Raw genomic sequence first — 18,339 nt, forward strand, 5'->3', positions numbered from 1 at the left:
TGGAAGTAGACAGCGACGGAGGTGTTTTAAAGGTTTGGGCGTTCAGGTGGTGGTTTGTTGAAAACTGTAATTCCAGCTAAGTTGTGCGATCATAAACAATAATTGGAGAGACGGTGGCAAGATCTAGGATGAGAAAACACAGGAGCAAACAGAGGTGCAAGTGGCATGCCAAACATAGCGGCGCCATCTTGTCAGCCGCCTTGACAGTGGACAATACCAGCTTTTGTGACAAAACTTGTTTAGGGTTCAGTCAATCTTGTCAGGCGTCTATTTAAGCTGAGGAGATTATTGCTACAAAGACACACCGGCAGACGGGAGTGAGTAAACGAAAATGCGTGCTTTGGCAGAAATGCGTTGACGGACATTATGTGAGGATGTTGAGAGTGTCACAATAAAGGTACCTTATATCCACATTTTACGTGTGGCATCGATGCATCGTTAGATGTTTGATCGATCCATATCGATGTATTGTTACACCCCTAATGATATTACTGTCATTATCACGTGACCTACCAGCATCAGTTGCATTGCTTCACTGCCACTCACAAATCCTCTCCTGTAGCCTCATGGGATAGTCAAGGGGGTAATCCACCAGCCGGAAACTGAAGTCTCCCTGGGGGCCGCCATTAGCTAGCAAGCCTTCACCTGCTGTTGGCATTCCATTGACTCCCATTCATTTTGGCGTCACTTTGCCAGTGAATATCTTTACATCTGAGGCGTTTAAAGACTCCATTTGTCCATTGTTTATTTCTAAAGAAACACAACAATGTATAAAAGGCTCCATTACCTTGTACGTATGTTATGTTATGGCCCCGTAGAAGCAGTTTTTGTAAAAATAGGCTATCGATTGCGTCATAACACGCGACTCTCTGTAGCACAGTGGAGAAATTACCATATAGACAGAAGGAGAAGCTCACGCGCAATCGGTGGGACGTGGAGGCATAAAGTCAAGGGAGAAGCCCATAGAGAGTCATAAAGTTGCTCTTGCTGCTAGCTCATGGACAGCTCCTACTAACGCTCTTCGTCTCTGCAAGATTCAGAAGGGAATGATTCAGATTCCTCCTGGCACAGCTACTAGAAGACGTCACATCTACGTCGTCAAGCTCAGTTTGAGCCTGTGCAGTGCGCTTGGCAATCAGGAAGTGAGTGCTTCTAATTGACTTCACTTTTCTCCGTTGAAGTCTATGGGGTCGCTGTGTCCATTTCATTTACTGTCTATGGGGATAGTAAAGTGTCCATCTTATGCACACTTTAGAATCTCGTCGGAAGTACAGTAGGTCATCTGGGTCCTTTTTGCCTACTCTTTTATGAGTACTGTGAATTTGGACATACTACTTTTGTCACATACTGTTTTATATTGTAGGGATGTATGCAATTTTGGGTGCAGCCAAAGCACGCCATTCTTTCTTTTTTCCTTCTTTTTTCAAATGGTGGTTTACATTTGCAGTGCATATCGCCACCTGTGGTTGTGGTTGTGTACTAATGTTCTTATCTTTTAATCTTTCATCAGTTTATTACAAGCAAGAATTGTATTCGTTTGATGCTAAACAAAAAAAGATTGAATTAAAAGAAAACAGTCTGCGCTTTCAAAGGCAATATGGCTGTATAAGTGAATCTTTTATGTTAAGCCATTTTTCTTCCAGATTTGTTGCAAGGTATGTCACATATGTATTTTTATTATAGAAATATATCATATAGAAAATGTCCCATTGCAAAAAAAAAAAAAAGAGAAAGAAAAAGATTATATGTTTCTGTCTAGTCTGAAAATTACCTCAGATTTTGGAACAGAAAGTTGAAGTTGTCCTTTTACTTATTTGTAAACGTTTCCAGGCATGTTGCATCACTTGCTTTCTGGGAATACCCCCTCAGGTTAACATAATTGTGTGCCAAAAGAACAAGATAGTGGAGGGAGAGAGAATACATTTATCAACATTACACTGCCCCTTGGTGGCTACATGCCATTAATTACACTTCTAGAGTAAGATTCTGCTTACGTTGTCCTGCTTAGTAGCTTATTTCATGATATGCTGTTATTGAAATGGCCACAGTTTATTGGCCACTAAAACTGACATGAAAATTGTCTTTTGATCTATTGCAGAAAAGCACAGCTCAACTGAAATGGTTGCCAGGCTTCAGTACCAGTTTGTCAGTGTCGTCATTGCTGGCAAAGGCAGTTCCACTCTGATGCTGCAGTGTTATTTGTGACTGAGAGTGTTATATGGCTGCACAATTAATGATTGCACACCATGGTCTCTGTGCCAATATTTTGAAGTGCGTGAATTTTAGTCAAAACTTATCACATGCTTGCCAGACTAATGTGACCCATAAAAAAGTTGAGGTTCTGAATAGATTAAACATTTTAACCAAATTAATTACATTATTTTGGGTGGCTAGGTGTAGCATTGAATTGATAGAAAAATTGTTGCTTGAATAATGTATTTTGTTGTATTTCCATATCAGTGACAGACAGTAAATACATTCATTCATATTTATACTGTATTTCAAATAAGTGCTGTTCTTTTGAACTTTCTAGTCATCAAAGAATCCTAGAAAAATAAATTAATCAGCACAATTGTTTCCAACGTTGCTAATAATTAGAAATGTTTCTTGAACAGCAAATCAGCATATTAATATGATTTCTGTAATGGCTAGTAATAGCTGCTGAAAATTCAGCTTTGTCATCACTCGAATACATTACATTTTAAAATAATTAAAATAGAAATGGTTATTTTAAATAATATTATTTCGCAATATTACAGTTTTTACTGTATTTTGATCAAATACATGCAGCCTTTGTTACATGTATGTCCTGTGTTTCCCCCGTTCTTTGTGTATTTGGTTCAGTCCTGTTTCCAGTTTCCCGCTCCTCGTTAGTGTTTAGTTTATTTCACCTGTGTCTAGTTCATTTGCCCCAGCTGTGCCTTGTTTCCCTAATCTGTTCTCTGTGTATGTAAACCCTGTGTTCTCCCTCACTCCTGGTCGGTTCTCGTTAGTATGTACGTTTGTGTTTGGTGTGTAAAGTTACAGTGTTGTCCTGAGTTTGGAATTAAATCATGTTTACTTCTATTCTTCGTCTCCTCGTGCTTCCTACCACCGTGTACCGTAACAGCCTTGGTGAGCATAAGAGACTTCTTTCAAAAACATAAACAAATCTTACCGACTCAACCTTTTGAACAGCATTGTATATATCTCTTTAGTTAAAAGGAACTGAAAGCCTGGATCAGTTTTCTCCATTTACTAGGAGCTTACAGAGCAATTCCAGCTGATCTGGATGTTAAACAGCGCACTAAGAAAGACACAATAACAAACACCCAGAGAACTGATTTCGTGACCTCATGCACACTCACTCACACATAGAAGAAATTGCAAATAACAATTAGGTCTAAAGCATCATTAGACATTTTAACAGGATCCAGAACAGACAGTTTATCAGACCCAGAGCAGCTTTGTCTTTCGTCTCCGAGTAAAGCACATCGAGAGGTATGACGACTGTGGCTGTTTATATCAGATGTCGCCATGGTCTCTGTACAGTCACATTTCCAAACATTGTCTTGTTGCAGTTTGTGTTTGATGCTGAGAGATACATAGTGCCACCACAGTTAAATGTGTTGAATTGCTTTTTATAGTGTGTTGACCTCCGAAGGGGAAGCCTGCTGTCATTCAAGGAATAGATTTTGCACACACAACAGCTCTTGCAAACTACTGTATAAGTAAATAATGACAACAACAATAAGAACATTTATTTCTTATTGTCTGTGTAATTCTTTGAGCTTAATTCTGTGAATGTTTCCCTCTTATCACAGTGTTCACATCGGCGTTGCAACACAAATCTGTCAGTCATAGAGCACTTAATGACTCATCACTAATAATTAATTTATTTATTATATAAATGGCTTGTTTATATGATAACGCTGGTCTACAATGTTTTAGAAGTCGTCTTCTTCAAAGATAAAATGTGCTATTTATTAAGTATTTTGATGTGCTGAATTCAAATATGACAATTCAAACAACTGATTGGCTACTGTTTCCAAGATATTTAAGGTTTTACCTTTTGTGTAACAATTTTAAGCATAATTTTCATTCTCAGTGACCCTGAATTAAAGTTTGACTATTATTTAAGAAGCATTTTGGCTGTAGACCAGTGTAATATAACTTAATTGAATCAACTCTCTCCACAAAGCACCAAATGAAGCCACTGAATACATGTTTTATGAGAAGAGAAATATTAAAAAAAGATTTGAGTTGTTCCATTTTTATTGGAAAATATTTTTTTATTTTATTTTAAGGAAACAACAGGGAGAATCATTATGGGGGAAAACAGCTTAAACCAACAAAGGCAGCCTTAGGGTGGTTTAAGCTATATTTTAGAGCAGGGTTGAGGTCAAGAAATTGTCTTAGCTGCTTATGAACTCAGGCCATAAGCAAACAAAAACCCAATTACGTATTAGTACTATTTTTTTGTGTTTTTTTTTTTGGTTTCTGGCAAAGATAATGGTTTCAATTTCAAGCCAGCTGGGTCTTTAGATTGACAGTTTTATAGGTGGTAAAAAATGTAGTTTGAGAGCAAATGTGCAGGTGTTAATATATTGATGTGAGGGCAGAGAAGAAATCACTCACCAATCAGCACACTATGACCCTGCAGTCACACACAGTGCCTCACTCATTCAAACCATCTATTGATCCTTCTGTGAACGGATCTCTTGGTGCTCACTCATGTGTTGTGATGGGCAGTTTGATGAATGTGATGGGGGATGTACTCTGGGAAATTCCCCCATTCTGTGCATATTTAATTGTAGTGGATGAGAAATCATTCTTTATCACAAATTTTGCCCATTTTATTTAGATTAATGACAAATATCGGTTTCACTTTATTTGGATGGTCCCTTTAACACATTCCGTTGACTATAAGTAACGTTGCACCTACATCTCTACTAACTCTCACTAGAGTGTTAGTAGAGTATTAGTAGACTGGTAGGGTTCGGGATAGAATAAGTTGACATGTAGTTGCAAAGTTACTTATAGTCAGTAGAATGTCTGTTGGAGGAGCATCACAATAAAGAGTTGACAGATATTAAGCAGACAGTCTACTAACACTCTAATGAGAGGTAGTTGACATGTAGTTGCAAAGTTACTTATAGTCAACAGAATGTTCAAAAGGGACCGTCAAAATAAAGTGTTACCCAAATATCTTTCAGTGCCCATAATGCTGAATGCTGTGCTTTAGGCGAAGTCAAAGGCAGAGATGTGGCATAGGCTACATCAGACCCACAGTTCATATGTCAGCATTTTTCTCCCCAAGCATTTTTTTTTTCCACCACAGAACTTTCCGATACATTGTTCAGTGCTGCAGACGAGGATGCATCACTCTCTCTTTTTGGTATTTTTTTTCTGCAATATTCTGTGCATTGTTACCTTTGTAGAAAACTATACAATAAGGTTTCATTTGTTTACATTAGTTAACATTGGTTACCATTAACAATATTCTGCACCATTTATTAATCTTAGTTTATGTTAATCTTCAAATATTGTTGGGGACAACATAGTGGTGCAGGGATGATGTATTTTTGTAGACCAAAAAAACTAGTTATTATTTTAGCATTTTATGTTCCTATAGTCCTGAAGTCAATGGATTTTTTTTTTTTTCATGGGTTATTGGTTAAATGCTTGAAATAAGCTCTGTGGTGAACACAAGCTCAATATATTTCCACGTTCTTACGATATAAAATACATCAGTAATGCCTTCTTGTGATTTTTTACTTTTACTTTTTGTCTTGTCTTGACATTAAACGTCAGCCGAACAGGAAAACTCATTTATTCACTAGTCCACTTTCACAGCCTCGTTGACTTTATAATCGCGCTCTTGCAAACTATTCTAACCTGAACTTTCAATGTTTTTAAACAAAGACTGAAAGAGTTGTCGTAAGTTTAGTGATGATGTCGTTGAAGTCACGCTTTTGACTTCTGCCAATTGTATTCACACTTCAAAATTAATAAAAGTTGTGCTCATTTGTGAAGATTATCACATTCATTAGAATCATAAGCTTTTGTTATGCACAGACCTTATTTTCTGCAATAATCCAAAACATAATGGAAAAATCTTATTGGGTTTTTGTGGAAGGACAAAACTCTGTTGATGCTAGTCTCGCGTAGCCAGATCTTCAATAGGCCATCTGACTGGCATATAAAGCAACCAGTCATTAGTTTTGTTCAGCGTCATGTTTAGGGGAGTGGAAATGTAAAGTCGATGTCCCAACAGACCGATGTGTAAAAGTCTTGGACATATTTTAGGTTGTCCTGATAATTAGCTTATTGTTACAGTTGTAAACACGGCGACTTTCTTCTTCCGTGAGGGGGTTTGGCCGTTTAAGGATTTCCCCTCACTTCTCCGGGAAATCTTGTAGAATTCAGGTGATGCCTTTGAAACTCCTGAAATGTTTCCAATTTTGTGTGCCATATGCATCAGACATTCAGCCAACAGTCCATGGGCGTGACATCTTAGACTATAGGGTGATGCTAACTTCTGGGTTGGTTTACAAAAATACATCATTACCACATTATGGGGAGGCCTTGAAATCAAAAAGGCTTAGATTCACTGTCCTATGTGATGCCCAATGGGGTCCAAAAATTGGAGACCACATTGGAAAATTTAAACATCTAAAACAAAGAAAACCTATGTCATGATGAATAAGAAATATTTCAGATTCTGGACGATTTTATTAAGCAAATTTGTGATGTGTTCATGTGACTCTCAGACTCTGTAAAGACTGTCAAATGTTCTTCCACTGAAGCTCAAGATGCTCTTTGGATCTTTTCAAATCATGCTGGAGTACATGATCATCAAACTTGTGTTCTTGAAGTATGGGTGGTGCTGTCAGTAAAGAAAAAGACTAACAAAATACTAAGACATTTTGAAGTTCTTTTTACTCAAATGGCTATGCTGATAATATAATTTAAAGTTAATTAAGATTTTAATTGTGGTTTCAGTTGTTATGCTGTATTTGTTATGTGATGTGTTTATGTAATATGAATTGTATATTTTGAATGGTTTAAAGTGTATACACAGTTAAATATTGACTCTAGGTCTTCTTTGGTCTTTTCCTTTACCTTTAAATGGAGACAAACCGACTTCTTGCAGCTATCTCATGGTGCACAAGCATAATTCACAGCTGGGCATCAACATACAGAGACAAACAGATTGCTTACAGAGTCATTATCTAGAGTCACTGACTCTTGAATTTAAATGCAGTTTATTGCATTATTTAGATGAATGACTCAGTGGCTGAACGAACACTAGGATTGGCGTTATGGGTGGATGAATAGGAAAATAACATTATGTGTTGGTGTCGTATATCTCCTGAATTGAAGGGATGGATTTCAGTGGTATAAAGACAGTGAATTGGTTTTTATATGTAAAGGCTGTGGAGATTTGCAGCCAGAGGTTTGCTTAGCTGGTGTTTTGTTTTCATGTTTTTATAAACATTTTGTGTTTTTGATGCAAAAAAACACTATCCCCCGGTTTCACAGACAAGGCTTAAGCTAGTCCCAGACTAAAATGCATGTTTCAGTTGTTTTAACTAAAAGCAACTGGCACTGACATATCTTAAAATATGTCCATGCCATTGTTTTGTCTCAAGATGCACACCAGCAATGTTTTTTTTTCTAAGGCATGTTTATAATAGCTAGGCTACTTAAATATCCTAATTGAACTAAGGCCTAATCCTGCAAGACCTGTTTGTAAAACCAGGCCTATATATGAAAAAAAAAAAAAAAAATTCTAGGTCACACTTTATATTAGAGGCCTGCATTTCAGCCCGAGCCCGACGGGCCCCGACTTATTTATGCTCCTAGGGCCGGGCTTCGGGCCAATTTTCACGTCATAGTTCACACGCGGGCCGGGCCTCGGGCCTGTTTTAGGCTTATCTTTTTTATAGCCTATTTTAGACATTAATTAAAATAAAACATGAGAAGATGACGATTTAAAAGCAAACATAGAAAGACGTTTTATAACCTATCACACTGACATAAGACTGACACATGACAGTCTGCTCATGCTCACGCTCACGCACACACACACACACACACACAGGTTTCCCGGCGGCGCGATCTGAGATTCGCGCGACCGGCTCGTTCTAGTGTCCCGCTATGGTAGCGAGCGTGACTTCAGCGCAGCTGGAAAAAGTACGACTGGATTAAAACCTTCCACTGTGGATGCTGTGCTTTTTCTTCACGATGCTCTGAGACTGTTCTTAGCCATGTTAGGAGGAGGTTGTTTTTTGTTTGATTGGACTTTATTTTCATGAGTCTGTTGGAAACTATTGGAAATGGCCATGTTCTGTAGTGAAGACTTGATTTTTGAGGTAAGATAACCTGCATGTTTGTTTTTAATGTAATTTATTTGATTTGTTTAGATTGCATTCTCTGTATTGTAGCCTATATTATAAATTCATTTAGTTTGCGAGCGCTGTTGCGACTGAGCAGCAGAGCAGTTTGCCTCAGCTTTTCAAAAATGACAATAAACGTTTAAACTAACGTTAACTGTCTGTGTGATATGCTTAAGTTGTTTTATATCTATGGATTTTATTGTAGCCAAGTAAAGTGTTGATTTGAGAGGCTATAAATCAATCAATGGATCAAACATGTTTAACTCGCTGTCGGCTGCTTGGTCGTCATAAATTTTGTTTTTTGTTTTTTCTTAATTAACTTTATAAAGAAATGAAAATAAACCTACCGGTAAATACTTTGCCATTGAAAACAAAATATATCTGGTTGGTTTACTGACTGCAACATAGGTCAGGCTGTTTATCTTTTTTTTTTTTTTTTTTTTTTTACGGGCTCGGGTCGGACTCGGGCTGATCATTCTGATGAGCTGTCGGACACGGGCCGGGCTAGGGCCTGAGCGTCTCGGGGCAGGGCCGGGCTAGGGCCTAGATTTGAGGCCCGTGCAGGGCTCTACTTTATATTGTCTTTAACTACTATGTACATCAGAAAAAGTATATGGTACAATGTACTTATTGTGTTCATGTTGTATTGAAAAACACTTGCTGCTATTGAGGTTGGAAACAGGTAAGGTTAGGGACAGCTTTGGTAGGATGGTTAGGTTTAAGGGTAGGTTAAGGTGTAAAGGAAGGGTCAACAGTGTAATTACAGCTGTAATTACTTGCTTATATATACAGTATATATATATATATATATATATATATTTTTTTTTTTAAATATAAGTATAATGTAAAAAAAAAGGTATGTACGCAATAAGTGCATTGTATTCAATTAAATGTTAGCAATAAATTTTTTTAGTTACCAATTCAATTAAATGTTAGTAGCTAAAGGCATCTAATATAAAGTGGGATCAAATACTATACAATTGACAAAAAAAACCCCCACAAAATCAAAACAAAACCCAGTGCCAGCGCAGAATGTTGTCCTGTTGTACTAAATGTCTCAGTTCTGATTTAATGACATTACAGGCTTTCCTCAGAGGTTATGCTGAGCACTGAGAGAAACACTGCAGAGGTGTTGAATGGGGATTCCCTGCCAGTGAGCTGCTGTAATTTAAGTGATCGTATATGGAGCTGTCATCAGCGTTCCCACACCAACACTTTTACAGTGTAACATACTCCAGTCTGCAGTTTTTGCAGATGAGTGGATGGTCATAGATACATGGACAAATGCTACTCAAACTTTTAAAGGGATAGTTATCTCAAAAATATTGTCAATCATTTACCTGTGTGTTCTTGTTTTACTGCTCTAAAGGTAACACTTTATTTTGACGGTCCCTTTTGAACATTCTGTTGACTCTAAGTAACTTTGCAACTATGTCAACTACCTCTCATTAGAGTGTTAGACTGTCTGCTTAATATCTGCCAACTCTTTATTGTGATGCTCCTCCAACAGACATTCTACTGACTATAAGTAACTTTGCAACTACATGTCAACTTATTCTATCCCGAACCCTACCAGTCTACTAATACTCTAGTGAGAGTTAGTAGAGATGTAGGTGCAACGTTACTTATAGTCAACTGAATGTGTTAAAGGGACCATCCAAATAAAGTGAAACCCGTTGGTCTTCTGAAGTCATTTAATAGCTTTATGCGATGGACATAGTCGTTATACACTGATAATCTCCATTGCGTCAGATCTCATTCTTGTTCACATACAGTATATTCTAATGTGTCAGTGGTGCACAATTTTTGAATATGCATGAGATTTGCAAGCTATTTAAACTTGAATTTGGTCTTTTCCTTAAAGCTATCATATACTGATGCAGCGTCACATTCACTCTTTTATTGCTGGATAATGCATCTCTGAACAGGGACACGCAGGTTTCTGCAGAGCAGAACGTGAGCTGAATTTAAACATTAGGAGGTTGATTGATTCCCGTTATATCCTACATTTTTAATATACTCATATTATTGACCTATCTCTTGGCATTGATGTTTGTCAGAGTAATGAAATTGAAGGGATCACTTAAATCTAAGGGCTAGATTCAGGACATGTGTTTACTGTGGTTTGGCACAACAGACTGTGTGATTGTCCAATTATTTGTTGCATTTTGTGCTCAGTGTAACAGTTATGTTTCGTTTCAATTTCATGGACTTTTAGTTTGTTTATCTTCAGTTTACTGTTTCCTTTGTTCTAGTTTCCCGCCACTATCTGTTGTCATGGTGATTCATTTAAGGAGCACAGCATGTCAGCATTCAGTTCATTATCATTCTGTATTTAAGTCCCTCAGTTTGTTTCCTATTGTTTGTGAAGCCTGTTAAAGACTCTTGTTACTTAATCCTTCTTCTTCTTCCTTGGAACTAAGCATGACAGAATTCTGGACCAAAAGAAGTAAAATGGATATCGCAGCCTAGTTTATCGATCTTGCTTGAGAGAACCTCGCTATCTTAGAGTACACTGCCTAATTCTGTCAACTGGCTGTGAAAACGGACCTTAACAACGAGACTCTAAAGTCTCTGTATTGGACTGGAGCCAACTGTTATTCCCCCCTTGACCTACCTGACATGAGTGAAGGAACCTGGAGAGAGGCGATCCTCCATGTTTGCAGTGTGCCTACTCTCACCTGATGCTAGCGTTAACCGCCACTGCAGAGCCAGAGCACTTGCCCACCGCAGGAAAGGACCCCGAGCCCACCACAGAGCTGGAAACCGTGCTGATGCCCGCCACGGACACTGAGCCAACGGCAATGCCCACAACGGTACCGGAGCGTGAGACCACATCTTTTCGGGAGCTGAAAGTAGCTGCCCAGTCTGAGTACCGTCTTCTATCCATGAGCCGGTGGGAAATAGACAAGAGCTGGATGAGGATGACCGCCTCCCTCCTTTGATTCCACCCAGTCCAAAGCCAACATCGCCACTGGCCATAACCAGCTCAGAGACTGTTATACCATTGAAAATACACCCACCCTGCCTCCCTCTCCCACCTCCTCTGCCCAGGCTAGTCGGCACCTCTGCCCCGCCTTCGCTGGCGCCCTTCAGTTCCTCTGCTCCTCTATTGGCTTTTACCTGTTTGGATCCGCTGTGGACTTCTAGTTTGCCAGCTCAGCAAAGGTGTTCCACCTCAGACCTCCAGGCCCGTAGCTCCAACTCGGCCCGTCGAGCAGTCGACTCCGCCTTGGCTCCACCCATGGCCGTCGTCCGATCGGCTCGACCGTGCTTCCTTGTCCCACCGGCTCCACCTTGGTCGGACATCGCCTTGGTCGGACATTGGTTCGAGCCTTCAGCTGCGCTTTGGCTCTCCACCCGTTTGGCTCCATCTGGCTCCACTTTCCCTGCGGCTGTCTGCTCCGCCCCGGTTCCTTCCACTGGAGCTTCCTTTACCAATCCCTTGTCCGCCTCCTGAACCACATCCTCAGCCATTTTACGGCGCAAGGCTGCGCCTTTCCGGAGGGGGTGTGTTTTGTAACAGTTATGTTTAGTTAGTTCCATTTTCATGGACTTTTAGTTTGTTTATCTTCAGTTTCCATTGTTTCCCGCCACTATCTGTTGTCATGGTGATTCATTTAACCAGCACAGCTGTCTGCATTCAGATCATTATCATTGTGTATTAAGTTTGCTATTACCTTTACCTTTACCTCTACTTTGCTTTACTTTATTAAATAATGTTGCTACTTAATCCTTCTTCGTTTTCCCTGGAACTAAGCGTAACACACAGAATGTTACTTAAAATTGTTACAGCATAATTTAGACTAAAGATTTTATAGACAAATTTGATTGACGTACAGTATGACATTTTTAATTTTCAGTACAAATACATTATTTATGTACATATTTTAGTTATTTATTTCTAAAATTCTTGATTGATCAGATTCGCATGGCAAGTGCTGTGATTTTACATCTCTGGTTGAAATTATGCTATGCTTCATGTCTCAGAGGGATGAAGTGTTGATCCTGATCCACTGCAGCAAAGTCAGAGCAGGTCAGGTGACACATGAGGATGCTGTGCACATTTAACACTGAACACACAGTGACATCTAGTGCTCTCTTACGAAAACTGCACTGTTGCAAACCAACTGAGTCGAATATCAAGATGTTGCTTTTACAATTTTAGGTATCCATGTAACTTAGACAAGTCTCTTAATGTATTAACATTGTGGAATATCACATTCACACACATTCAAAGTTATTTTATGCTCTGTAGTTGTTCTTTCTGTTATTTTCTCAGGGTAAAATGAGGCTCTGTCATGTTGATTGTTATTCAATCAATGGTGTATTTGAATTTGCACTCACTGCATTTAGACTGCCCTTGGCTCCACACAGCACACTTATCCACTCAAATTTTAGTGCTTGAGCCAATAAGGGTTGACAGTTAAGGTCACATGACCCAAATATTTCTGCCTCCACTCCCTCAGACCAATTTGCATACACAACTACTCCATGGGAAAGAACGAGCCTTACAGCAAAAAAGACATCTGTGCATATGAACATAATTAAACATGATAAATACATCCACATGAACATAATTATGTGTTTGATGTTGTCAGCAATAAGAAAGTATTGCATCATCTCAGTCTGAGACTGTTTTATAGTTGGATGATGTAAGATTGTATTCCAATTCATTTTCTCAGTGAAGATTTATCTTTCTCTTGCAGTATTTGGAAAGTGTTTCCAAAGTGCTATTTACAGTATTATAAATCAAGTTTGCCTATAACACCATGTTCTAGTTTTTTAGAAGAAAAAAAGGTTTTATTTACTACTGTTTCTTCTGAATAACAGTAAAATATATTGTGCGTTTTTTCTTGTTGTATTGACAGGGACCAGTGACCCATATGTGAAGTTTAAGATCGCAGGGAAGGAGGTTTTTCGCAGCAAGACAATCCACAAGAACCTGAACCCAGTATGGGAAGAGAAAGTCAGTCTGCTGGTGGAGAGTTTGAGAGAGCCGCTCTACGTGAAGGTAAATGATAAATAACAGTTTGAGTGCTTCGCTCCAGTCATTAAATTGATTATGTAGAGATTTTCATTTGCTGCTGAGGCATTAGTGCTTATTTATTGTGTTTGATTTGATGCAACTAATAGAGATTGTAAAGAAGTAAATCTGTATATTTACACTTTAAACTGACCTCCTAAGTAACTCCTGCTTCTGTTCTTTGTCGTGTGAAATGACATGCCTGTCGTGTGTTTTCTATCCTCTGCAGGTCTTTGACTATGACTTTGGGCTGCAGGATGACTTTATGGGCTCTGCATATCTCTATTTAGAGTCCCTGGAGCACCAAAGGTCGTCTGATGCTTTGTGACACATCTGAAACACAATCAAAAGACACAGTCTAAAATTATTCACTGCTGCCACCTAGTGATTTTGCATGTGCAAACAAGCGCAATTATATTTAACTAAAACCATAAAAAAAAAAAAAAAAAAAAACTTGAATTAAAATAAACACTAACTAGAAAAAAATAAAGCCACTTCTCATTTTCATTTAGCTTAACTTGATGTACTAAAATAACTAAAACTGAAATAAAAAATAAATTAAAAAACACAATAAAATTACTAAAATTTCAGGTAAAATGAACATAAAAAAGGAAAATAAAAACAAATTCTAAATATTCATAACTGTAATGGTATCTCAATTATAGTAAACACATGAATGCTGTATGAAATAAAGAACATAATCTTTAATCCTGGCATGTATTTGGTTGTTCATACTGTAGGTTCTCTCTGTGCCCTTTTAGGACCTTGGATGTGACCATTGAACTCAAAGATCCCCACTATCCCAACCATGACTTGGGTTCACTGGATCTGACTGTCACACTTATTCCAAAAGAGGGAGACTTCAGGGAAACTGTGAGTTTTTCATTTTCATATCTCTATGTTTTTCTAGCTGATGTGTTTGGGCAGAGAAAATAAGCTGGAGGCGTGTGTAATGTGACATTGCTGGATCAGATGTGCCTGGAACATGCAATATTTACTCATCATCAAACCTGCATATATTAAGATGATTCCCGAAAATTCCCATTGTTTCGTATTTTTAGGAAAATACATGCATTCCGTTTCCATATTTCTGTCTACATGGTTCCTACGGTCAGGGAAAGCTGAAAATATCAGGGAACTTATTTCTTCTTCAGCTCTACAGTACAAAGAACATTAGGAATGGCTCTTTACAAGTGTAATCTCTATAATATGAATTTCATAAACACTTATCCAAACCTGTTCATTTTTGGAAAGTCATGGAAATGTAGGGTTGGGAGGATTTTATTTTTTTAAATGGAAATCTAAGGTAAACTACTACTCTCTTTGATTTCCACTATACCGTTCACTATAAGGTTTGGGGTCGTTTAAAAAAAATAAATGAATAGTTTTTTCAGCAAGAACACATTAAATTGATCAGTAGTGACAGTAAAGACTTTTACATTGTTACAATTTTTTTTTTCAGATAAATGTTGTAATCTTTCTATTCTTCGAGTATCCAGCAAAAAAAAAAAAAAAAAAAGTTCCACAAAAAATATTATGCAACTGTTTTTCAATATAGATAATAATAAGAAATGTTTCTTCAGCACCAAATCAGCATATTAGAATGATTTCTGAATGATCATGTGACAGTGAAGAAGTAATGATGCTGAAAATTCAGCTTCGCCATCACAGGAATAAATTATATATTAAAATAGAAAACAGCTATTATAAATACTAGTTTTACTGTGTTTTTGATCGAATTGATGCAGCGTTGGTGAGCATATAAAAGACTTCTTTCCAAAACATTAAAAAATCGTGAACAAAAGTATATTTAGGTTTTTCTAAGCAAATAGCATTATAGCATTTCACCCATTTGACCACAATACAGAAGACTACAAATTTGTTTTCTGGGCTAGATGTGCCAATGTCTGACCTGGAAAGGTTTTCTATTGCAAACCTCAGGTATAAATCTATTGTCTAATATGCTCGGCATTGGCGGGCAGAATTTAAATGAGAGGAGATGAATCCAGTTACCTATTAGCCCTGTCTTTACATATAGCCTAATGCAGTCATATATCTTGTTTTTTGCGTATAGTAATTGTTGCTCTGGATGAAAGAGTACTTATTGCTCAGCATGTTTAACAGGGACACTGTGAGTTTATAGGGGAAATAAGGGTGTTCTATGTAGAACTACACCAAGAGAAAACTTATATTAGTAACTTAAGCTCTAAGTCAATTTAACAAACATGTAATAAGTATTATTCAAGGCCACCATCTTTTGCTGTTTATTTTGCCTGATTAGTCTGATCAAAACATGATAGTGGCTAAATATGGTTTGGAATACTAAAGAACTGTATATGGTACCATATATAATACACTGTTTATATATACAGTATGTTTCTAGAAATGTATTGTGAAGCAGGATGAAAATGCAATGATAAACACTTCATGCAGTAGTATGCTACTTTGTTGTGACGTGACATTTTGTGGAATCTAGTTCATCATCACAGAAATAAATATGGATATTTTCCATTTATAATCCAATTTTGTGTGAATAAACAATTTTTATACATTTATGTAGTAATATTTTGGCAGCAATTTTGTTCTGGATATTTTGGGAGCAAATCATATTTTTAGTATCTCTTTATCAACGTATTAATTGTGAAACATCAGTACATTGCATCGTGGGATACAGTGATCTTTCAGGGTGCATACTGTGCAAACAGAATATAAGCAGGATGACCTCAACAATTAATTATGATCCAATAACACCTCTATGGATCTCTCTCTCTCTCTCTCTCTCTCTCTCTCTCTCTCTCTCTCTCTCTCTCTCTCTCTCTCTCTCTCTCTCTCTCTCTCTCTCTCTCTCTCTCTCTCTCTCTCTCTCTCTCTCTCTCTCTCTCTCTCTCTCTCTCTCTGTGTGTGTTATGGGTATGTGTGTATCTTTGTGTTGGTCAACAAAGCTTTGAACGACAACATTTTCTTGTTTCTGTGTGATTTAGTAGTTTTATTAGCTTATAATGGCTGCCCCCAGACCATAGCTCCCCCAGGCTGCCTCCTTATGACCCCTTGACTCTTCTGAACTGTATTCAGACAGGCTGTCAGGTTCACCTCTAACACCCTGTTAGAGAGGGCAAGGGGTGGCTTTATAATGCTTTGTCTCATTCACAGACCATGCTTATGAGAAGGAGCTGGAAACGATCCAGTAAGGTAATAACAGCATGAACTGATCCCTGCCTTCTCCAATTCTCTGCTCAGACTGAAGAGGGCAGTGACCCCAGCCCTTTTCATTTTTTACCCTTGCTTACTTTTATTTCAGTTGTAAAACCGGCTTTTGCTGACTTTATTTTCTATGTGCTGCAATATGCAAGGTAAGAAACGCTGCCATCTGGTGTACAGATGATAAAGTGCACATTTTTCAAGTGCTTTGTCCTGCCTTTAAATTTAAGGCTGAAATCAGATCCAAATTCAGAACCGCCATAGTTTCCTTTGTGTATTGTAGCAACTGACTGAGAAAATAAAGCATTCTCTGTTCTTGCCATCTTTATATTGCATTGACTGCACGGTGCATGTGCTGCAGTGTTCTGTGAGGAGATAATGCACTTTATCATTGTTGTACACTTTAAAAGTGTACTTGATAACAGTGAATATGCAGGATGTGATCAGAGCAACCACTTATTTATAACCTGGTGATTTTTTAGATACGTGTTCTTCTCGTCTTACCTTGAAAATGATGCATATTTTGCCTGATTATGTGCATTTGCCTGATTATGTGCCTCATTTTATTTTATTTTATTTTATTTTATTTTATTTTATTTTATTTTATTTTATTTTATTTTATTTATTTTTTTGGTAAATGTGTGTGGTGGGTCTGTGAACAATATCTTTTTCTAAATAAAACAAAATAATTTTTTGCTCTTTATTTCATTGCTTTATCTATACATCCAAATGACAATTTTGGTTTCTGAACTTGATATATTAGTATGAAATCTTATCATTACCTAAAATTATTAAAATTGAAATAAAGCTGAAATAAAATAAAATATAAATATTAGATTATAATTAGAAATGTTGCTTTGGAAACAAACTGAAGCAAATTTAAGTTGAAGCACTAAAATCGATAGCTGAAAACCCCCCACAAAAAAACAAAACAAATAACAAAAATCTAATTAAACTGAAAATATCAAAATAAAAGTTTATTAAAAATATGAATACAATTATAATATAATATAATATAATACTAAAATAACACTTAAATATTTGAAAAAGTTCTCAAAATAGCTGGTTGAATCATTATTTTCCTGTTGATCACTGTTTGAAACAATCTGTTTACAAAATTGTAAAGCGCTAAAAAAATAAAAGTGATTGACAGATAATAATCAAATATCCCTTTTTTTTTTAAAGCGTTAAGCTGTTCCTTGTCATCCTCACTATTGATCTTTAAGTTAAAATTCTGTTATAGTTTTAAACTTATTTGCATATTATTTTCTTCCTTGTGTTGTGAATGGATTTTGTACTGTATGAAAGTGGCATGTTGGTCTGGGACGGGAATAATGTACTATACTCTCTTTGTCTCTGGTTCATACGTGCATGTGTGAAGCAGACCTTTCTGTTGCCTGCTAAGTGAAAGTCCTAGTGTCAATGGTAATTTGTGGTCTTCAAGTGGAGTCCCAGTTTAAGACATTTCTAACACGCAACCTAGTTGCATTGATTTGCGCTACTCAAGAGAACAAAATGCACAGCTCTCAGCTGCATGTTCCCAGCAGAGGTCAAGTAACTCCTATTTTGTTTGGTCTAATGTTAGAGCCCAACTTTCAGAGAGGCCCAGAAACATGAAAGTGGCTCTCCAGCATGTGGATAAGGACGTCCTGCTGAAAGGCTTACCCTACCCAAGCCTTTGAAGCTCCAAAGTGGGCCATGTTGGCTGGGACTCGGGAATACTGTAACAGCGCT

At 37.5% G+C, this 18,339-nt stretch overlaps 1 protein-coding gene across 12 annotated transcripts in view; it reads left to right on the plus strand.

Annotated features, from left to right (window-relative positions):
- Positions 1-18,339, plus strand: part of mctp1a (multiple C2 domains, transmembrane 1a) — a 200,330-nt gene that overhangs the window by 98,702 nt on the left and 83,289 nt on the right. For 9 of the 12 annotated variants that reach the window (XM_056238019.1, XM_056238065.1, XM_056238032.1 and 6 more), the window contains exons 3-6: positions 13,253-13,395; positions 13,637-13,716; positions 14,169-14,280; positions 16,558-16,596. In XM_056238019.1, coding sequence (XP_056093994.1) covers positions 13,253-13,395; positions 13,637-13,716; positions 14,169-14,280; positions 16,558-16,596 — 374 coding nt within the window. The remainder of the gene's footprint in view (positions 1-13,252; positions 13,396-13,636; positions 13,717-14,168; positions 14,281-16,557; positions 16,597-18,339) is intronic. The other 3 variants (XM_056238048.1, XM_056238059.1, XM_056238104.1) reach the window with 1 other exon arrangement.

Source organism: Rhinichthys klamathensis, unplaced genomic scaffold (assembly GCF_029890125.1).
Source record: "Rhinichthys klamathensis goyatoka isolate OS25496 unplaced genomic scaffold, OSU_Roscu_1.1 h1tg000019l_1, whole genome shotgun sequence".
Classification (NCBI taxonomy): Eukaryota; Metazoa; Chordata; class Actinopteri; order Cypriniformes; family Leuciscidae; genus Rhinichthys; species Rhinichthys klamathensis.